Source organism: Astatotilapia calliptera, chromosome 1 (assembly GCF_900246225.1).
Source record: "Astatotilapia calliptera chromosome 1, fAstCal1.2, whole genome shotgun sequence".
In the NCBI taxonomy this organism is placed as follows: domain Eukaryota; kingdom Metazoa; phylum Chordata; class Actinopteri; order Cichliformes; family Cichlidae; genus Astatotilapia; species Astatotilapia calliptera.
Genome location: NC_039302.1, coordinates 2428679 through 2452733, shown reverse-complemented (window position 1 = coordinate 2452733; position 24055 = coordinate 2428679). Strand labels below are relative to the sequence as shown.

Here is a 24055-nt window from a genome sequence, read left to right as displayed (position 1 = left end):
AACACGTGCACAGGACCACGTGCTCTAGGCTTTTCAATATTATATGTTACAAAAACGACAAAAAGATGAGCCCAGTGAAAGGGTTTAGATGCGTGATACTGAATACTGTAATAATGAATTTCTTTTCACTGTAACATGCTTTAGTTGATGAGCAGTTATTGATCTTCTCCTCTGACAGACCCATCAGTCTCTCAAAGAAGCTCCAGAGTAAATAGGCCATTTCACAATAAGCTCTTCCTCACACAATAACTGGCACCCGTCACTATAACTCCTAACTTCACTGATATTGACGAGGAAATTGGTTTATGAGCGCAGTAACTTCCTCCTCAGTCTGTTTTTTAACACCAGATGGCTTCATTTGTACATTCTGTTGCATTTTGATTTGCTATCGGATTTATTTAAGCCTTCCTCCTCTCATCCTATCCTTCCATCTTTTCATGACTGGGTTCAAACTGAGGGTACAGCTGCGTCTCATTTTGATGTTATCTCCTTTGCAGCACACTGACATCTAGTGTTGGAGGCATTTTACTGCAACTTCTCTCGAGTGGAAGCGTCAATTGACTTTTTTGTGTATGTGCAGGCTTGTCGTCATGGCCATGTGCAGCACCTGGAGCATCTGTTGTTCTATGGAGCAGACATGGGCGCCCAGAATGCCTCGGGAAATGCTGCTCTACACATCTGTGCCCTATACAACCAGGTGAGCCGTGGGCGATTACATATGTTGACAGTTCATGAACTGGAGCTCTATTAGGGTTAATGTAGATTTAATATTGATTTCTTATTCAAATCCATTTTCAGGGTATTTTTTTGGCATTTTAACATTTTTGCCACTCTGAGTGTCTTATTCATACGTGCAGGCACACAGTGCCGTAAAAACATTTTTGCCCCGTTCCTGATTTTTAATATTAGTCAGAGATAACCTATGCAAATAGGTGTGAAATGATGATTTCATTTATTAAGGGAAAAAACTTTCCAAACCTCTTTCCCTGTGTGAAACAGTAAAGGAGTGATTTGGCCAGAATCCACACATTAGGTGTGACTCACTCACAGACAGTATGCTCTCATCACAGTTTCTATATTTAAATGCACCTAAATGCTGCAAAATTTGCGGCATTTGCAAATTTGCAAAGATTTGCAGCTAAACCATCAGTCGTCTATTTTGCATGGGTTACTTTTGCTTTATGCCTGGCGTCTCCATTTGTGTTAAATTTGTGAGTAAAAATTGTGTTTCCAGCCAAAGACACAATCCTTTGGGATTGCATCAGGGATGGTATCTGGTGTAAAACTCTAGCTTTTATACTAGAAGTAGTAGCTTCTGAATTTAGCTGTGTGCTAATAAAAACAATCATTTGAAAGTTTGAGCTTACTCTGTGTCTTATTCTCTGCTTAAAACATGTAGGTTAATTATTTTATATACACACATTGAGTGTGTATTTTGTGTGTTCTGTGGTTGGTATATTCCTGGTGCTACACCTACAGCCTGGCTTGTTTTGAAATCCATCTGCTATTCAGATTGGTTGATCCCACATTTTTGTGGTTTGTGAATCTGGATAACTTTCATTTTAAATACGCATTAATGTTGTGACTGTTGTGTTGTATTACATTAGTTTTGCATTACTCTGTAAGATGGCTGAGATGCATTGTCACATAATTATAAATTAAGTGAATCAAATCTCTGTCCTAATGAGGAAAAACTGGATATTTTTGTTCAAGAACACAAAAATAAAAGCAACAAGCTCAAAACATATTTAACAGCAAAGGAACAAAAACGTTGTCTATGAAGCTACAAACCTGACTTGTCATTACTGCTTCTGTACCCGTTGACGTTCAAGCTCTGGCAGCTGGCTGGTCTCAACTCAGTATCACGGCAAAGGGTCTAATGCCCACCCTGTGTGTGTCGTGCTTTGCTTCTCATTAGCATGAGATGGGAAAGCATGCTTAAGTTGGAATATGCTCCAGTACAAGTGGAGGTGGCTATTTTGTTTCAAGCTAATTCCAAAGACCATGGGAAAGCATTTAGAGAGACGTCACTGAGACATTTACATGAAAACACACATTATCCACCTAGCATAATTGTTTATATGACAAAGTGACACTGACATTACTTGGTCATTAGCGACTTCTTGGCTTTAAATATTGGCTCCCCCTGCTGGTACTGCAAATTCAGTATGCATGTCCATTTCAAGTACAAATGGTTTACCAGCATGTTTATTACACGCTTTGCCGTGATACAATATTCCAGCTTTAACATCATTCTGGAATATTTGCCATTTTGTGTAAGCATGCTGTCCATGCTAGTGCTTGAAAGAGTTTATATCATGTCAGCGGAAGTGGATAGTTCTTTATGTCCTGGGTGTACTTTGCACCATCGTATTGTTGTCCTTTCATTTAATAATTGGGGCGATCGTGGCTCAAGAGTTGGGAATTCGCCTTGTAATTGGAAGGTTGCCGGTTCGAGCCCCGGCTTGGACAGTCTCGGTTGTTGTGTCCTTGGGCAAGACACTTCACCCGTTGCCTACTGGTGGTGGTCAGAAGGTCCAGTGTCCGGCAGCCTCGCCTCCGTCAATGCGCCCCAGGGTGGCTGTGGCTACAATGTAGCTGCCATCACCAGTGTGTGAATGGATGGATGACTGGTTGTGTAAAGCGCTTTGGGGTCCTTAGGGACTTTTAAAGCGCTATATAAATACAGGTCATTTACCGTTTAATAAAGCTTTAAGTAATATTCATTACTGCTCAGAAGCTGCAGACAGCTCGTTTCTCCTTAATGCACACGCACTGAAGTCAGCTGATTGCAGAACAAGAAAAAAGACATATGAACCATTCCCCAACTCCAATGACAGGTTCATAAGATTAGTGCAATGGGAAATTTAGTTACATTGTACTTCTTATCTCTTCATAGCCTAAATTTAATGATAATCATTTCACATTTTCCAGTCTTGATGAAAAAGTTCATTTTCGAGTCTGCCACTTCTGTGTGAGAGGTATACAGTTCTCCATTACACGACAGATAACACTGAAAGCTATGAAGAGGGATTAGTTTTCATTTAGCACATTTCAGATGTTTAATGATTTGACCACCAACACATCCAGAGAATTACATGTGAATTTTGTCAGAAGTTGTACATTTATCAGTTCTAAATTGTAAGCTCCAAATAATTCTGCTACTCTGTTACAAAGAATTTTTCAGTAGCAGTTCTTGGACCTAACCAATATGTTCTAAGCATTTAAAAAGAGTTAGTTTTCAAATGAAAGGTGACTATTTAAATCCTTTCAGCTTTCCTGTTATTTTTACAAGAGACTGTGTTCTTTATGGACAACAGCTTAAAACTCCATATCAGTATATGAACCATATGCATAGTGAAGTTGTCAGTGGGGTTTGGAGTGCGGTTGTTGGGGTGGTGATGCTTGTGGTTGGAGGAAGGATTGCAGAGAACAGATGAAATTTGTACATACACTACCTCTGTTCACCTTTGGGCAGCGGTGTCCAGTAGTGTACACATTAAGTTAATTGATCATTCTAAACTGGCCTTGGATGTGAGACAGATAAAGTGCTTTAAGTGCATAGAATAAAGTGCTGTAGTAATATAGAGTGTGGCTCTGTGGTGTGATAGTTTTCTTTATGTGCAAAAGATTTCAAGACATAATCTAGGGGGTACTCTGAGTGCCAGTCCCAAACCCAGACACATGGGAAGGCATCTGGTATAAAATCAGTGCCACAGCAAACATTCATCTGCAGGGTGATGTGCTGAGAAAAATCCAAAAGAAGCTTATAAATGTATGATTGAATGTGACATGTGGTCCGAATTTGGTCTGAGCAGTCACTGAGACTAAAGTTTGCTATATAATGTCGATTCTATTTCCTCATTAACTTGCTCTATAATTTGGGGGTTGGGGAATCTTTTCTTCTGTAAAACAGCCTAGCCAAGGTTCTCAAAGTGTGACCCGATAAGCTCCTTTTCCATTACTACCTACTCAGATCGACTTGCCATGGTTCACCATGGTTTTCAGGGTTTTTCCATTACGTCATACCACCTGGTACCACGTATTAAAAAGTACCTGCTCGGCCGGGGTTCCGAATATGTGAACCAAATTTTTTGAAACCCAGAAACGGGGAAAATGGCCACAAAAAACAACGCCATGATCCCCGAGTCTGACGAGAAGCCACAGACCGAGCAGCAGGTATATTCTTGCCTTGATGTCCACCTTTGTTGCAGCGTTCATGTCGCATATTAATTACGTCATGGGATGCTCGGACGCAGACCAAACCTTTGTAACAATGAAAAATAGATTTCAATAAACAGCCACCTCACTAATGGGTCAAAAACGAAAACCTATTCAAAACTTATAACGTAGGGGTGTCAAATGTTTAAGATCTTGGTGTCTTCCGTTGATCCAATTCAGGCTTGGGGGTGGGCTGGAGCCTGTCCCAGCTGCCATAGTGTGAGAGGCACAGTACACCCTGGACACATCACTGGATTATCACACAGGGACAGACAGCTATTCAAATTCACATGCCACACTTATGGCTAATTAAAATCACCAATTAAGCCAACCCAAGCAACTGCATGTGGACACTTAAAAAACTTTCACACATACAGCTTTTGAAATTGAGCAGTTGCAGCATTATTATTGTTAGTTATTTTTGTAACATCTGGTCGAAATATAAAATCACTCTTCACCAGTGTTGGGTAAGTTACTTTAAAATAGTAACTTAGTTACATTACTAGTTACTTCTCTCAAAAGTAACTCAGTTACTTCAAGTTACTCGTTACTTTCAAAGTAACTAGTTACTAGGGAAAGTAACTTTGGTTTTACTCAGAATTCTCTTGTTAATGTGTTGCTTCCATAACTTTGCCAGTCTTCTAGCTTGCTTACTTGCCACAAGTGCACTGTGCAACCTACCAATAGAAAGGAAAAGATAATGTGCATATTTCCACGAGAGAAATCCCACGCCTGGACCGTCATTGACTGCTGCCATGATTCTAGCCTACGTCACAGCGTCATGTGCGCCTTTTACATCCAACACAAAAACTGCAGTCGTGGTGCTTTGATTGTACTCAGAACTCGGAAATTCTGCCTTCTGAATAGGAAGATGTAGGTAACACCAGACTGCAGATGAGCTGCATACAGGGCTGGACTGGGACAGAAAATTGGCCCGGGCATTTTGACTAGAGACCGGCCCGCCATTATAGGAAAAATCATAAAGCCTTTGAATGAAAATAAACACTGTTGTGACAGTGATGTACACTGTTTTGATGGTATATATGCATCAATCTATCAATCGTTTGTTGTAAGATTCAGATAATTATTTTTTAAAAGCGAGACATTTGAAATGAGAATAAGAAAGAAAAGTATTTATTTGTGCCCCCCTCTCCCTGTTAATGCCCTACATGCCCCCCTGGCAACACTTTGCTAGATCCGCACCTGCACAGTTACCAGCTGTCAGCTACTTAGAAAAGGATCCTGGTGTTATTAGTCTCTCAGAAACAGTTCATAACTTCCCTTCAACTCATTTATGTCACCTAAAAGGTAAACCTGTTTCTCCATCACAGCTCTGATGATTCAGTAAGGACATCTCCTGGTTTCATCTTCATGTTTCCCTCTCATCACATAACCAAACCAATATCATGACCAGCAGCTTTACAGCTGTGGCTCCAGCAAACATCAGCTGATACTAGAAATTAATATTAAATAAATTCTAACAACAGCTGATCAAGCTTAAACGTGCTGCTGTTGTTTAGCGCGACATCCGCTGGTTTCCTCTTTCGGCGCAAAGTGAGCGATAAACAAACAAGAGAGCCGATCAGCTGATCATTGATCAGTTTTCATGATTGAAGTAGAAACAGGAGAGGGAGGGGGGAGAATGAAAGAAGAAGAGGCAGCTGTGCAGCAAAGACAGAATAACTCCAGCTTTGTGCCTTTTTCATTGTAGCTGAATTACGGGACAAACTGTTCCTTTTCACCTCAATAAGAAACGCGTAATATTTTCTCTGAATACCAGACGGGACGGTTGGCAACTCTAATAACTTATGAACAAAATAAAAGTTCAACATCATTAACTTCATAGCACCCACCCAGCTGTATAGAAACTCCGTCATGCTAGCTAGCACGCAGTACGGAAAAAGTCAGAATAACGAAAATAAACTCCACCTAAACATGGTTCATATCTGACCCAGAGAGACTGCAGGTCATAACTTCTTACCTGAAGTTCAGTTCACACTTGGACCGGCGGCCGCCTCGGGTCTCTTTTCCTTCTGTGGCCCTTTTCCTTCATCCACCTGCTGGCTTCCACCACTTGCTAATGTTACTGAATCTGTGGAAGCTCCGCGATAGCCACCACACGAAGTAACGAGTAACGAGCCTATCTAAATCCCAGTAACGACTAACGCGTTCCTGATTTTGGCATAATAACTAGTTACCGTGCTCGTTACCACAATAATAACGTAGTTACTGTAACGCGTTACTTAATAACGCGTTAGTCCCAACACTGCTCTTCACTTTGTATACACTTTGACTCCTGTGCAATAATGTTTGCATTACCACGCCAGGTAATGGGGTGCATTTTATTAAAAAACTCAAAGTATTAATGTCTTCACTACAATGTTCACAATTTGCCTCCATATGTAGAGTTATTTATCAATGGATAAATAAATATGTCTTAAATTTTAGATTCCTCAAAGTAGCCACCCTTTGCTTTGTTGACAGCACTGCAAACTCGTGGTCTTCTCTCAGTAAGCGTCATGATGCAGTCCCCTGAAATTGTTTCCCTTCACAGGTGTGCATTATCAGGGTTCATTTGTGGAGTTTCTTGCCTTCCTAATGGGGTTGGGACCATCAGTTGTGTTGTGCAGAAGTCAGGTTGGTACACAGCTGACAGCTCTAGTTGACAACTGTTAGAATTCATATTATGGCAAGAACCAATCAGCTAAGTGAAGGGAAATGACAGTCCATCATTACATTTAAGAACTGAAGGTCAGTCAGTTAGTCTGGAAAATTTCTGAAACTTTGAACGTGTCTCCAAGTACACTGACAAAAACCATCAAGAGCTACAATAATACTGGCTCACATGAGGACTGCCCCAAGCACCTCAGATCAGAGCCCAGATAAATGCCACACAGTGTTCCAGTAGCAGACATATTTCTACATCAATGGCTCAGAGGAGACTGCATGAATCAGGCCTTCATGACCAAATAGCTGCTAAGAAACCACGACTAAGGAAAAGCAACAAGCAGAAGAGATTTGTTTGGGCAAAGAAACACGAGGTATGGACATTAGACCAGTGAAAAATCTGATGAGTCCAAATTTGAGATCTTTGGTTCCACCCACCGTGTCTTTGTACAACACAGAAAAGGTGACCAGATGACCTCTACACCCATGAAGCTTCATGAGCTTCCCTTAATGAGCGGAACAAAGCAGAAAACCAAAGCAAAGGGTGGCTACTTTGAAGAATCTAAAATATAAAACATTTCACACTTCTTTGCTTACTATATGCCTTCAGTGAGAATCTACAATGTCATGAAAATAAAGGAAAACCGTTATATGAGAAGGTGTGTCCAAACTTTTGACTTGTTGTGTAGGTGTACAAAAAAGTGTTTGTGTGAGTGGGTGAATGAGGCATGTTGTCAAGTAGAGTAAAGCCCTGTGTAAGTATCATACCATTTACCAACTCTGACAGCCCTAACTAGTTTTAACCTAATGGTTGCATACAGTATATGATCATTTCTCTGTTATACTGTATAAAAGTCTTTCAACTGGAAAAAATAAGAAAAGAAAAGGTGGCCGTGAATGCAACCCTCTATTTCCTGCTGACAGGTACATTACAGTATCTCACTGAACTGATTTAACTATTTTAAATGCTGTGTGCTCCTGTGTGCTAATATATGCACTCCTGCTTTTGTTGCTGACTCCACCGTTTTCGGTTCTGCTATGACTGCATACAAACTGAATACAGTGTGATTTCCTTCCCTTTTGTAGCAGTCTCTTTACAAGTTTTTCATCATGGAAATGATGTTCTGATGTTGAACTATGGGCGCCTGGTGTATCCCAGGAGTATACCGTCCTGAAATCGTAACTTTTAACTCTACATTATTTGTGACAGCAGCCTCTCAGTTTTTCTTTTTCTTTTCTTGGCTCTTATTATCTTGATTGCCAATGGTTTAGGCAGTCTCTCATTTACCATGTGATAGAAATGACAAATGGGACAAAAGCTTAAAAGTCAATTTCACTGTGATGATCTACAAAAACACTGTTCTCCTCATCATTCCACATCATGTCTCAGGAGCAGAAAGAGATATGGATGTAAACTGCAACTTAATAGGTTGGCTGAGGCATGCACATACACTTACTTGGATGTGGAGCCACTTCACCCCTCGTCTAAGACGTTTCTTTAGTTCTCTTGCTAGGATGATAATTGTAGTTGAATTTAGCAATAATCTGAATTTCAAAAACAAGTGTGGCTGTTTTTCTGAATGGGCTTGAGCAAAGCACAGTGGAAGGCATGTTTCTTCATTAGCTTGAACATGCACACATTCTAGCTTATTTTGACTTGCTTGCACATAAATACACACATAGGCACACACGCACTGCTGTTACAAATAGCTCCCAAGAAAAGCACACAAGTGGAAAATATATTTTGAGGATTTTTTAAATGTTTATATCTTCCAAGTGCAGTGGGATTTGTACTGAGTAGCAAAAAATAGCTCGTATCTGTTGATAAGTCTAACTGAATGTGCACAGATTGGATTTCAAAGACCACTCTGCTTAAACCTATCTTTATACTCTTTATCTAAAGGTCAGCAGTGCCCTCTAACACTTGTTTGTAAAGCCAGTCATCTGAGACCATTTAACACATTGACCTTGGAGTGGGGCCAGTTAAGCAGAGAAGTACTGCTTTGAATAAAAAGCAGCCCACTGATTTATTTGTATCAAAGCAAGAAATCACTGCCTTTTAAATCCAATCTTTACCAAAGGAAACAGATATGACATTGATCTGCAAATGAGAAACTAAAGCAATGTTTTAGTCTCTCTTTACCTGTGGATTTATTCTTTTCCATTCACCTGGCTGCTGTCATTTTTAAAGAAGTGGAAAACCTTGGAACCTTTTGACTTCTGAGGCACAGTGAGGTGAACTGGTGTGAGAAGAAAGACTGTTTGATGATAATTTTTTACACCACCCTTGTTATGAGGGGAAAACAGGGGTGGATGAAACCATCTTCTGGTTGGTCAAAGTAGCCATTCATGTTACCCGAATCCTCCAATCAATTCCTTTCTAATTAGTTTTGTTACCACATTAATTTCATCTTCCTCTGTCTCTTCGTCATGTCTCCACAGCTAGTGCTAACAGCAACAGACTCATGTGACAGTGAGGCCTGGTTACTAGCTGTTGCCGGTACTAATGTTCTGACAGTTAACATGTTGGTCTATTATTAGTTTCTTTTTATTGTTTTCTCTCAGCTTTTCAGCTCCACTTCTTCCAAACTAAACTTTTTCCACAAGCTGCGTGAGCACGCAGCGAAGGTAGGGGAGAGACCAGTCGCTGAGAGATTTGTTTGGCCAATCTAGTGTCAGTAATGAAAATGACAAAATGGTAGTTCTAAATAAATTCTAAATGCATTTAGGACGTTTTTACTCACTTTGTCTCTTCCATGATGTTATTTCTCTCTCCAACAACATAGGTTACAATTACATTAGCATGACCAATTATGCAAATTAGGCGATGACATCATTTAGCGACTTCTAACGATTTTTAGGACAGCCACTAGAGATTTTCCTTACTGAAGAGTTGGCAACACTGCATCAAATTAGCAAAGGTGAGGAAGCAAATGTTCTACACTGCTCTTTGCACCCATAGCTCTGCTAAGCAGACCTTTTTTAAAAAGTCCTTGTGCTTGTAAAATTATATTTATCTTCAGTATTCACTCACGTAAATTTACATCATGGATATATGAATAATATGAAAGGACACTGCAGTTAAAAGGACATTTGATCCTCTCAGTGTGCACCAGAGGACACTACCTGTTGAAGGTGCTAACACAGCTAATGCTAGTATCGCTGGTGTAGCCCCACTCTTGTAGGCTCATTTTAGCTTTTGAAAATATTACATACCAGCAATACTAGCTAGCTGCCATTTTTAGTAAGCTAATGTGCTCTTTATAAATAAAACGTCAACCACCTCAAATTGTTAAAACCACCAACAAGCCCTGTTACACTGACATCATTTTGCAGCAATGGCTACAAACTACAGCCTTTATAATAATGATTAAAATGCTGTCTCATCATTTCAGATGTTACCACATAGCTTTTCTGCAGGAGTTGAAAGAACTGTGATAACATGATTAAAATGATGTCACTAACATGACTTAGAGATAACATGATTTATCTTGTTGAACTTCGTCTGGAAACATTTCAGGCCTCTTCAAAATATGTTTAAATTCATCATTATTGAATCGAAACAATGAATAGGATTGAAGCACTACTGAACGCCGAGCCATCAAAGGGTAAAATACCACGAGTGGGGTAACGTTTTGTAGCTGTACCTACACCCAGTGAACTGTTTTATTAGAAATTTCTATTTGTAGAAATTCTGTATAGTCTGTGTGCATAATGTTTCTGGATATTGTGATGTACATATGTATAATATATAATGTATAATCATTTTGAGAGATCATAATACAAGTTGCGTTATTAAATCACTGATGATATTTTCATTGATTGTTATTTTTAAATAATCTTGTGTGTGTAGGTTTGTTTGTGGATGTCACATTGGACTCCCCTGGGGGATGAGGGCACACTCACATCTGTTCTGGTGTTACACCTTTGGCAGATGAATCAGCCTTTTGGCACCTGGCACACACATAAGAAAAGCAGCAACCTGGACTTTATTCTCCTTTAAGTCACAGTTACAATAATTCCTAGAGACCTGGATAAAGTTATTAAGACGGATGTCTGTAGCTTGGACAGCTTGGACATTTAGTTGTTTCAGGAGTTATATTAAAGTTATTGATACAAATGAATGTTTGCTTTCATTTTGCATTATGTTGTGAATACCAGAAGGTTACTGGTTGTTGAGAAGAGATCAAATCACTACAGTCATACAAATTTCAACGTGCAGACGAGGTAGATTCAACCGAATTTGGTCACTAAAGAGCTTAAAAATATATGAAATGTTTCCTCCCCTGAAAACTGAAACGTCAAACTTACTTAGTTACGTAACACATAACACATGATGCTCCTAAGACCTGAACTCTTGTTTATTGTTTGCATGTTTAACTTCTGTAAGGTATTTTGGCTTAATTGGATCTGATAAGTTTAAAAAACTGAGCATCAACTTTGAACAGAAAGGACGGCATAAAGTTGCTGATGATGTTCTTTAATATGCAAAATTAAGTATAGTTGTTGCATGGAAGATGTAAAACAGCTTTTTCTCCGTGTCAGGATTGAGCTATATTTCAAAGGAAATTATCATGTGCATTACTCCACAGCTGCTGATGAGTAAAAACATCATTTCAACCGTGCAAAGTACACAATGGAACGATACATGTCAGATGCAGACGTGGAAAAAGTACTTACATGCTTACTTAAGCAGAAGTACAGACATCTGTGTTGAAAAGTACTCCAGTAAAAACTGAAGCGCTGAATCAATTTCTTTACTCGTGTAAAAGTGCAAAAGTAAAGGCTAAGAAAGGAAAAAGTAGTTCCTTGAAGGACGTTTCTACCATCGACTTTTATGCAAAACTGAACCTTGTGCTATATTAAAGATGATTATAAAATACTATTAGTACAACAACTGTTTTCTGTTGCCTGCATTGTAGAGAGTAAAATGAGCACCGCACATTCAGCAGCGGTGGGAGCGTAGTATTGGTTGTAGTGGTTCAGCGTGGGGAAAAGAATCAGAGCTCTTCAGTAGATTTTCTTAGTGTACAGGCTGTGATCAGCTGACCTGCTGCTCTCTGTGTATTTAGACTGAATTCAACAAGATGTAAGCAGATGTTTCATGTTTGAAGCGGGTGTTTCACAGCTGTCTTGGCTGATTTCCATTTCCTACAGTAACAGTATACTTTTGATTTTGTCTTTATACTAGACACTATACAAATGTTACAACAGTGGAATTTAGTAAATTAGTCTAAGTGTCATCAACTTAAATGCAAATTATTCTTCTATATTTGATGTAACCAAACGCTGACCATGAGCGTCACAGCCACCGTGGACCTGTCCAACACAGAGCCTCATCAAGTCAGGTTTATTTATTTATATAGCACATTTTAAAACAACAGGGTTGATCAAAGTGCTTAACAATCAGCAAAAAAACAGCGAGACATTAAAAGGCAACGGTATGCGGTATTTGACAGGGAGCCAGTGTAAATTAGCTAGAACTGGGGTGATGTGATCATACTTTCTAGTACCTTTTAGAACCCGTGCAGCAGCATTTTGAACTAACTGCAGACGGTAGAGAGAAGAATGATTGAGGCCCAGGTATAAAGAGTTACAGTAGTCCAGTCTAGAGGTGATAAATGCATGAATACGTTTTTCAAGTACTTTCACTGGAAGATAGGGCTTCGCCTTTGATATCAAACGTAACTGGTAGAAGCTATTTTTTACCACTGAGGACACTTGTTTATCTAATTTAAGAGAGCTATCCAAAAACACTCCGAGGTTTCTTACCATGTGAGAGAGAGCTGCTGTTGGCCTTCTACCGCTCCTCAGTGGGGAGCGTGCTCTCCTGCTGACTGGGTGTTTGATATACACTACTGAGACCAGGAAGGCTACGCAGAGGCTAATTAGCACCTCCCAAAAAATAATTGGTTGCCACCTCTGGAGGCCATTGCCAATCCTTGCATCTCAGGAGAACCAGGGCGCTCAAATGTGGCCACTTGCACCCCGCCCACCTGCTGTTTGACCCGCTGCCCTCTGCTCAGTACCTCATGTTAATCAGGTTCCACACTAGTGATGGGATTTCCGGCTCTTTTTAGAGAATCAGCTCTTTTGGCTCCGAACCGGCTCTTCAGGTTGTTTTGTTGCCTTAATTAATTAATTATTAACAATAATATAAAATTATGCACAAAAGGAATTACTAATGTAAAAAAGTGGTTTTATTTATATATGTTTATATATAAATATATGTCGTGGCCCCTAAAGACAAAACACGTACAAACTCCAAAACACATTTCTAGCTTTAACTGAACTTCAAAACAGAGCTACCTAGATCACTTAAATGACACAATTGAAAGCATATGTGTATGGTTTGTGTATTTATACACAGGCACTCATATATATTCAAATAATTTAAACAAATGTTCATTTACCTGTTATTACCACACACCAAATCCGGTCGTTGGTACTTGCTGGCTTGTGTAGCCACTAGGTAACAAAAGCTCAACACTGCCCCCTAGCATCCTGGAGCACTTCTGTTGTCTTTTGTACGTGTTTTGAAGTTTGTATATGCTTTGTCTGTAGGGGCCACCGTAAATATACTTTTATTTATTCACTCCACATAAAATGTAATAAATAAATCATATAATACAAAAATCAACTATTCACATTTCAACTTTTAACTACCGTAATTGTCGGGCTATAAGCCGCTACTTTTTGCACAAGCTTTGAACCCTGCGGCTTTTAGTCAGCTTTTTCCTTTTAAACAAATTTAAAGTGAAACAACACAAAACTCTGCAAACCACAACACAATTAAATATAAATTATAATATGAAAACAAAAAGAAGATGCATATTCTCTGTCATATGGACCTGCATGAATTAACTTTCTGAATCCTTTATCATCCGCAAATGAAAGTAGTTGTGGATGATTACTATACCTTTCTAATGTGAAAACAAAAAACCTACGGCTCGCGATAAGGAGCCGGCTCGCATCGTTCACGTCAAAGACCCGGCTCTAACAACCATCACTAGTCCACACCTCCAGACTTACAAACAGCTTCTTCCCCTGGGCCATTTGAACTGTTAGCATAAACTGAAGCCATGGTCTGAGTAACCTGAATCACTCAGGCCACTCACACACAGACGCTATGCAGACCAAGTCTTTTCTTTGCACTACTTCCAATCACTTTGCCACTATTTTGTACTCTAATGTGTAGCTTTCTCTTATTTTTGCATATATTTCTCCTGTTTGCTATTTATTTTAAGTATTTGTTACTTGAATTGAAAAGGAGGAGTAGAATCACCATTGTCAGAAAACAAATTCTGTATTCCTAACTCGTTTTTTGGTTTACTTATTTCTCTTTTTAAACTGTTGATGTTTTTTTGGTTTTTTTTGCTTGAGGGTCCTGCACGGTACCTCTGTTGTCTCTCTTCTGGACACAGATCTATGATGTCATTCCTGAGATCTGCTGAAGCCACTCGGACAGTTTAGTGGTCACTTTAGTGTGGGTAACACTGTAGCCTTCACCTTCCACATCTCGAGCTTCTCACGTTCCCTCTTCCTGATGATGCTGACAGACAGAAAGAGAGAGAGCAATTGTTATTTGATTCTTTTGGTCGTCTCTCTATTTGTCGATGACAATAAAAATAAAGAATACTTCAGTCTCATCTCCTAAAACTGGGGATCTGGAAAAATAAAGATTGATAACATCTTCAGTGTCTGTGAAGCAGAGGGGGGTTATTTGGATCAATCTTTTTTTGGACTGTGATGCTGTGCATCATAAGTTTGTATTAATTGTCACTGCTGCTCGAGAGATGGATAGAACAGGTTCCAGTGCATAAATGAAAACCTAAAACCTAAGTGAGAATTCACCTTCATCTTCCTCACATTACAGGCGATGCAGAGTAAAAATCCATCGGTAGTTGAAGTTTCCATGGCATCCAAACTGCAACAAACGGGATTAGCTCAGAATTATTGACTTTCGACGTGACCTTTCTCACCATCCCTCTGCCTCCCCAGGCCGTACATCTGCTTCGTTCCTTGCTTCTGGTTGTCTTCTGATAGCCCTGCTTTCCTTCACAGCTCTAAAATGTACCACACGTACAGCTACATGTAAATTCAACTTATATAGATGTTGTCGTGGGGTTACTACACACCAGATGGAAATGAGTAAAAATAGAACCCGTGCATGTCTTAAAATAAGAGGCTGAACGTCTAATCAGAGAAATATTTGTAATGCCGACTTTACAGTACAGATTATGCTTCTGTATCAGTATCTGTGTGACTGATTTTTCAACTCTCAATAGCTTATTGTGGATCTAAAAAAAGTATTTATATGCATGTGTGTGTGCTCAGTGCATGCGTGGTTGAGCACTTTGTGGGCGATTTGTGCAGCAGATTCAAACCCCTCAGCACTCTCCATCTCTGTTCTTCTCTCTCTCTTCCTCTCTCTCTTTTTGTTTTTCCATCTCTCTCTCACCCTCACTCCCTCTTTCTCTTTGAGTGGAGCCATAGAGACACTGAAGCTCCATTCCTGATAGGTATTAGATGTTCTTTTTCTTATTTCCTCCTGTATATCCCTGTGCAAGAGCCGGCATGCTCAGTCATTGATCAGGTCTTGCTCTATGCTTTTGGAAAATTCTGCTGATGTTACTGGAAGCTTAACCATCATCTTCTTATTTTTCTTTTTTTTGAAAAAGCAAAAGTAGGAGACTTTAAGGGTTCCAGTCTTGTCTTAGGGATGTTGTCAGCTGCTTCATTTGAGTGATTTTTCTCTTTTCCTTCCACAGGATAACTGTGCCAGAGTGCTGCTAGTTCGTGGAGCTGACAAGGAAGTAAAGAACTACAACAGCCAGAGTCCTTTTCAGGTAGTGTAAAAAAAAATCTTCAGTAGTGTTTGTGTGTAAGTGATTATGGAAGATTGATTCCAGCTTTCAGCCTGGGGAAACCGTCTTCAGAAGCAGCACATTTTTTTCATCCCATTTGTTACCATGGCAACGGTGCAACATGGTCAAGGTCAGCTGCAACCAGGGATGTAAATAGCTTTCTTGACAATATTCGATCATTTGTGATTAAACATTGTTAGGACAGAGCACAACCAAACCTCAGCATGCAGTGTAAAGTTTACCGTGTTTATTCATTTAGTTTCTTTTCTTTAAACTTGTAACTTCCACCAGGTCACCAGCAAACTCCTGGGTAGGCTTTACTACCTACTTCCTTTAAGGTGCATTTTAGCTGCACCTTAAAGGAAATCAGAAATTTTAAAATGTTACTCTTCGTACATTTTGGCCCTCTTCTCTTATTAGATTGCTATTTTCTTTTCTTTTTATTCGTATATGTGAATATTACAGACAACCCTAACCCTAAACAGATCTCTGGCAACCTGGCGCATGTTACTAGGTTAACTGGAGATCTTTAAATGTAATATAAAAATCATCTAACTTTAACAAGCTCTGTCTGTGTTCCTCCAACTTATCCCTCAGTTCGTTCAATCAGTCACAAAGGTAAAACATTTAACCCCTTAATTTTCTCAAGACAGATGAAATGATTATCCTCCATAACATGGAGTGTATGTGCACAGCGGCTTGAGCTGGTATTCAAGCGCATGTGTATTTGTATGTTTCTGCTTGCAGTGTTTGAAGTGTATATGCCTTAGCAAGCAAATCCATAAAAAATCCCAAGAAGCAGTAAGAGTTGTCTAACTGGTATGTTTGACTCATAACCTACGCCCGAGTTATAAAATAGCCATATTCAGGCAGGCGTTTATGAAAGGCAGTCCCACAGGGTCCTCAGCTGTCCTCCAAAGCCACTCCAGTGGAGCGCTTTATTAGCGTGAGCACTTCAGAGGCAATGAGGCTGAGCCGAACGAAGTTTTTAGTCAGAGTTTGAGCTTTCAGCTAAGAAGCTTAGTTTGTAGCCTAGACTTTGGATTTAGCTGAGTTGCTGTTAATATGCAGTTTTTTCTCTATCTTTGTGATGCTTTTTTGTTTGTGTCTGCTTGTTTGTGTTGTTCATGTTGAAACAAACATGTAGAAAACCCTCACCCTGTGAGGAGATTTGGTACGGTGCAGGCAGGCAATAAATTGGCTGCATGACTTGAATAAATATGTTTTCGTGGACCAAGTATCCTAACTTTGAAGATGGCCTAGGGTTCCACTGAACGTGATGATTTTGATTTTTTTATGCTAGCAAAAACACCGAGTGAAGCTGTGTGTCTGTCAAGAACGAGCAGTGTCACAAACATGTGGTCTAGACTGTTTTGTCCATATTTGTGCTGTCGTTGCTTCTTTGCTTAGCTTTTTGCTGCAGAGAAGAAAGAAGTCATAAAATAAACTTTGTTTTTTAGCGCTTCAAACAATAAAATGGCTCACTGCAGCCATGGTCTGACTTTTTTTGTTTTGTTTTTTTCCTTTAATGGGTGGTTTTGTGTTTCTTCCTCTTTGTAGTGAATCCTGCTCGGGTTGTGCTTTGGTTCCCACATAGCCAAAGAGTTATGCAAATGGTCACCAACATAAGACCATAAATCCTTAGAATTTCAGGCACAAGACAAACATGGAGTAATACGGAGTTTGAAGCATTACTAGATGTGAAAACTCTCTGACTTATGTAACTCTGTTATGACAAGGCAGGCTTTTTTTATTTGTTTGCTGAGAATATGTATTTAGCCCGCACTCACTATCTCGATCAGATTACCTCTTGTGCTTTTCCTTTTTAAAGAACCTTCAAAATAGCAACCCATAGAGTATTTCCACTTAAATGGAGTCTGTTTTTCACACAGGGCTGTTAATGCTCCGGCTGCATCTAATCACTAAGAGAACATCAACAGTAGTCAGTATGGTAATATACTGGAGGCAGACAATATAAGAATCAAGCACAAAAACTAAGGAAATGGCATTTAGTTGATTTTTTCTTTCTTTGAACACTTTGGAGATGGTACTGGATCTCTCTCCAAATAATAATGCTGCAACATGAAGTTGCTCTGTGGCACGGGCCCTATCCAGATCAGTCAAGCGTGGCGTGCTTGGAGCAGACACCAACTGACCGCTCTAGCAGGGTCTGTGCTCACAGGTTCTAATCAGGCACCTGAGTGTGTGCACCTGGGCACCAGAAGCTCCAAACAAGAGTCCGTAGCAGAATAAACTTTTTGGCATTGGCGCAAACCACACACCTATCTCTGCTGCTCAACCAACAAATACGTTTTCCTCACAACGGTGGAAAGTAAACACACAATTTAGTAGGTATAGGGTTTATTTTCAAAAAGGATTTACTTATCCTTTTTGTTAAATTTATCACATAATCACAGTGCAGTTTGACTGTTTGGAGATTTTTTTTCCTTTCCTTTTGTCTTTTGAGAAGATAAACCAATGGATCTATCAGCTTACATTAAAACTGACCAGCCAGCTACTTACTAGGGGAAAATCTGTGTTTTTCTTTACAGAGCTGAGTGCAAAAAACTGGAAAAGCAAGCGGCCACATCTTAGTAGTTATTATATAAGTTTAATCCTTAATTCAATTCAAACCTGTGATTATAAAAAAATTACCTCACTTACAGTTGTGATTAATTGTGTAGTAGGCTGTTTGTCTCTGCTGTGTGTTGGACATTTTAACATGGAGCTCTGTAGGGGTGACTCAGAGGTGAAGCAAGCCTCACGTGGCCGAGGCACTGCAGTTTTTGACACATGCCTTAGTTTTTCTCGAGGTCACTGGTTGCTGTTGGAGACTGACTACACCAATGCTTAGCCTTGGACAGTATTTTCTATCAGCATCATCCAATCAAATATTGCCTAACTCGGGTTACAGCTGGAATGTTTGGAAAATCTATGCCAAACACCGAAGTTGATCCTGAGAAATATATATGCGGGGAAAAAACCTAAAACTAAATATTTGGGGTTTGCAGAACAGTGACATGAGCTGTTCTCAGCATTAGCCAATACATCAGACAAACCTCTTGTGTAGCTAATACACTAAGTCTCATGTGATTGTATTTGGCGACTTTGTTTAATAGCAGCATGATATCATGCTTCCTCAGCTGTCAGGTTTTGGTGTAATTCCTTCAGAGCTCCAGAGCTAGAATTTTTTCTGTAGCTTTCCAGCAGATATCAGGAAAACATACAGGCAGAAATCTGTTGTAAAAGCAGTTTCTCTTCTGACAGCAGGCTTAACAGTAAAACAACAAGCAGCCACTAGACATGTTGGACTCTCACTTGTTGTCAAGTGGAAAAAATTCACTCTCTTGCTCTTACTATCTTTATCATTATTGCACTCTCCACCTACACATGAAGCCAAGAGCTAAATCAAACAAGTTTATGCTTGTTTTCTGGCCAGCAGACATCTGGGAAACTGAAGGAGAAATATTAGTACATCAGAGGCATAAAGCAACATCACATTAACTATAGCACATGACCTCGGGAAACAAAAAGCAGGTCAAACTTATTACAAGCACAAAACTATATGATAAGAGTTCTAAAACGTACTTGGGCACCTAAAGTCTCATGTGTTTAAATGGGCATAAATCTGCAGCTGTAACGTCCTGATTACATCCTGGCTGTAGCTCAGGAGGTAGAGCATCTGTTTAGACCCACTGGCTGCTTCTGGAGTGTCGGTGTCGCTGTCCCAGAAGCATCCACATTGCAGTTCCTCTAAGGGTCACGAGCCAAAAGTACATCGATACTCATCCATCCATTTTCTACTCATCCAGTTCAGGGTCGCGGGGGGCTGGAGCAGATCCCACATGCTATATAGTGAGAGGTGTGGTGCTCCCTGAATAGGTTGCTAGTCACCGTAGACATCCGTAGGAAAATGTCCACCTTTATAGCATTAAAGGCCATATTTACAACCTGGCATTTATGCGTAGTTCTTGGATAAACTATTTGGATGCTGTAATAAGAGGTACAGACAGCCCAGAGTCCAGCAAAATTCTGGTATCTAATTAGTCTGTTACTTAGCACTAATTAGCAGGTGTGTGTTTGGCTCAGAGTCAGAGTTCATCCTTTCCTGCCTCTTTTATGAAACTAACTTTGGCCTTCAATACAGGAAAGTCATTATCACAGACTGTGTAAAATATGGATGTAGACAGACAGTGTTGGGAAGGTTACTTTTAAAATGTATTCCACTACAGATTACAGATTACATGCCCCAAAATGTATTTTGTAACGTATTCCATTACGTTACTCAATGAGAGTAACGTATTCTGAATACTTTGAATTACTTAATATATTATCATGCCTTTTACAACATGAATGTCCTATTGCTGTGTGATTTATTACTGAAGGTTACTCTCCACACCAACACCAACTAGATGTTTAAATCTTAATATAAATGAGTAACAGTAGGTGGACTTTAGGTAAGGCTGCACTTTTTGCAGCGATCTCGTATAGAAAACTATTCCTCGCGTATATAAAACAGGTCCGCGGCTCCGAACCGTAGTAAAGGGACCTCTGGCTGATACGTCGGGTTTGTGTCGGGCTCGTAGCTGAAAACTAGCTTTACTTTGCTAGCGAGAGACAGAGAGAGGCGTTGAAAGGCTGCTGCAACGGAACTTTTTGTTTCGGAGGAAAACACGAACACGGTGTACAGTCGAGTCTTAATAGCTTACTTACAGCTGGGCTCGTCAGGCTGCAGTGGTTATTATTATATTTACATGCTTCCAGCTCCCGTTTCTGCTCGGTGACAGCTCGTACTTTTCCACTCTCCCTCCTCGCTCACAGACACATAACGGGTATGGCCGTCCATTCTCCCTGCAGCACGGACTACACTGCCTATTGCCTTCATATTAAATCATTTTTTGAATAATAAATTTTCACCTGATTATGCTGCTGCAAGTAGAGGTGACTTGGGCCGTGAGATTGAGACACAGGCATTAGATCCTCTTATTGCGTGTTTTGTTTGGGTTTCCACCAGCGTGGAATCACCGAAAACAGAGCGAGCATAGCCTAACATATGAAACAGGAAGAGACCGCCGTGTAATCCATGTATTTCAACAAAGTAACTGTATTCTGAATACCACCTTTTTAAACGGTAACTGTAACAGAATACAGTTACTCGTGTTTTGTATTTTAAATACGTAACACATGTGTTCTGTTACCCCCCAACACTGTAGACAGCAAAGTCCTGTTGTGAAGAATCAAGCCGATGTCAAACCTATACGTGCATCTCACTAGAGAGGCCTGTTTGTCAATTCAGCAAAGGGATGTGCTTGAAAACATCATCATTAGGTGCCAAATTAACAACTGGAAAGTGCAAGTGTTAATAACTACTGATTGCTATAGTTGAATGAGGCGTGCTTACGTTGTGCCTCCGCTGCTGCTGCATGTGCTCTTAATTTGAACACTGTGTGGGTGTTCTGTGGTCGTGCCATTTGATAATATCATTTGTCAGTTCTGTGTGTGTGTGTGTGTGTGTGTGTGTGTGTGTGTGTGTGTGTGTGTGTGTGTGTGTGTACCATATTTCTGTCTCTTCAATCTGACCTGTGCCCAGCTGTAACCTTTCCACGCGCTCTGTAAAACCTCATTTCTTTTATCTTTTCATTTTCTTCACATTCGTTATCTTTCTTTTGCACGTTCTTTCTAGGCCAGTCTTTTAATCTAATTCCCCTCTTCTCTCCTTATTATTTTCAGTCTATTTTGTATGCCCTTCCTCCTCACCTATTTCCTGTTCACCATGCCCCCACACATTCTCTTATGCACCCTTAGCACAGACTGTAAAGCACACATGGTTTTGTGACCTCTGCTGTAAATTATAGCTACCATTTACTCTAAGAATATAATGGGATTGCACATGCTCTGATGGAGGCCACTGTGACAAAACCTTTTTCACATTTGTTGACATGTCCTGAATGATTTGGTGAAACAGAGTTGTCGTCTTATTCCTGAAAGTTTGTGTTCGTGCTGCCTTTTTAAACTGGCATTACTGGAATTTGGTTTACGGCCAGATGAATGAATACATTGGGAAGATTCATGCTTTCATTTAGCAAGAGTCATAAACACCTTCCTGCTTTCCTTTGGGTGCAATTTGCCCGGTTTGATGGATAATCATGACATGATGGTCACTGATATCAACAGTTATCTGTTTTCACAACAGTATTAACTAAAACTTGCAATTAGATGATAACATTCCAAGCGCTGTATGTTCCTCTGTGGGAATTAATAGCAAAATCATAACTGATGTAATTTGTATTAGTTCTCAGTGGAAAAGCTCAATAAACTCAGTGTATACTGCCCAGCACACCAAAAACACTCAGTTTGAGGGTGGGTGAGTAGAATGGAAGCAGCTAACGAGCCTGATATTACCCTTAGAGTAGATCAAAAACAGTGCTAACGAGAGTGAAGATTAGACAGAAATGTAACTATAAATTAATGTTGCTGTTTATCTGCTGGATGATTGAAAGTAAATCTATCAAAACTTGAAATCACCTGCAGCTCTCAGGCTAAGTAAACCATTTTATCCTTTTAACCACCAGGAGCTGTGTTTCATGTGTACCTTATGTTTGAATATGGATTTAATGTGTTAGTTAGCTGAACTAACAGCAACACTGACTAAAGCCAGTCTAGCTATTGTCCCTGTTTTATGTGAAGCTTATCTAATCCTGCTGAACTACATGGTTTTATCATCTGTAGTCATACTTTCTAAACACCCCTAAATCTTATATTTGACCCCTTTAGCAACATTTTGCACACATCCACAGCACTCTGCTATAATGTTGTTACTGTAGGTGTAGCCAGTAAAATAATAAAGAAGCATGTTGCAGATGGCACAGGTTGTAAAACGATGTATTTTAAATTAAAGCCATGATGGTCGAGTAAATCTTAACAAGTTGTTTTCTTGCCCAAAACCAGCTAAGATGATGCCCAGTGCATTTAAATTTACCCCTGAAGCATGTCCCTGTGGAACCCAACCCATGTGGGGGAATGGCAGACAGACCCACACAGCCCACAGTGGGCCTCAGTGAGGTAGCCTGTAGTTTGGTCTCCTCACACTAAGCAGAGAGGGGCCCAGATGTGGGCCACACTGCTGGGGCCCCACCCAGGCCTCCCCCAGGCTCACAGAGGACTCATGAGCTAGCCCCACAGTGTGGGGACAAATGTGCCCCTTATTGTATAACCACACCACTCGAAGAAAAGAAAAGAAAAGAAAGAAAGACAGCTCCTCTCATTAGCCATGCTCTTAATCACACAGGGTTACTATAGTGCTGTGTTTAACGTATTTGCCTCCTTCATGATTTCTTAGTCTTTTTCTCCATATTAGTATCAGATCATCAAAGATAGTTTGTTTGTAAATGCAAAATGCAGGTCTTAAATGATTATTTCATTTATTAAGGGAGGAGAGCAATCCAAACATGTCCATGAAAATCTAATTGTCCCTTGTTAAATCATGAATTAATTGTCATTAACCAAACTTTCTGGAAAGCTAAGTTCAGTTTCAGGCCTCATAACTGTCACATATGTTAAATCACAAAATCACTTAAATAGAAGCTGCTTTTCTAATCCAGTAAACAACAGTGAGAGCCATCATCCACAAATATTATAGTGAACTTTCCCAGGAGTGATGAAAGAACTCAGGCCAACATCTAAAAATCCGGAGGTCTCACTTGCTTCAGTAAAGGTCATTTATGAGCATCATAAACCGCTTTGATGCTTCTGGGTCCATAATTAATGGTCACCTGAAAAACTGCTCTCCTGAATCCTGAAGGTGAATGTCGGGCCATCACTTTATGCCCTGAAGCTTAAGATCACTTGTGTTATGTAGCAGAACATTGATTGTAAACACACCAGCAAGTCCACGTCTGAATGGCTCAAAAAGACAAAACAAATGAGCCTTTTGGAGCGGCCTCATCAAAGTCCAGACTCAAATCAGATTGAAATGCTTTGGCATTTCCTTCAACAGGCCGTTTGTGTTTGAAAACCCTGCAATGTGGCTGAATTAAAACAATTCTGCAAGAAGAGTGGGCCAAAATTCCTCCACAACAAGACTCAATGCCAGTTCTCTTGAACGCTTGATTGCGGTTTTAGCTGCCAAGGCTGGCCCAATCATTTATTAGGTTTAGGAGACAAGTACTTTTCACACAGGGCCAGGTAGGTTTGGATAACATGTAACCTGCTGCACTGTGTAGCCATTTGTCCTGAAAGGAAAAAGAGTCAGCTCCTATCCAACAAATTAATCTTGAAATGGACGATGGCCTGATATCTTT

The 24055-nt window shown here is 40.0% G+C and overlaps 1 protein-coding gene across 8 annotated transcripts in view; it reads left to right on the top strand.

Moving 5' to 3' along the window:
• shank2b (SH3 and multiple ankyrin repeat domains 2b) overlaps positions 1 to 24055 on the top strand; it is a 306872-nt gene that overhangs the window by 133550 nt on the left and 149267 nt on the right. For all 8 annotated transcript variants that reach the window (XM_026194603.1, XM_026193999.1, XM_026194263.1 and 5 more), the window contains 2 exons: positions 581 to 697; positions 15660 to 15737. In XM_026194603.1, coding sequence (XP_026050388.1) covers positions 581 to 697; positions 15660 to 15737 — 195 coding nt within the window. The remainder of the gene's footprint in view (positions 1 to 580; positions 698 to 15659; positions 15738 to 24055) is intronic.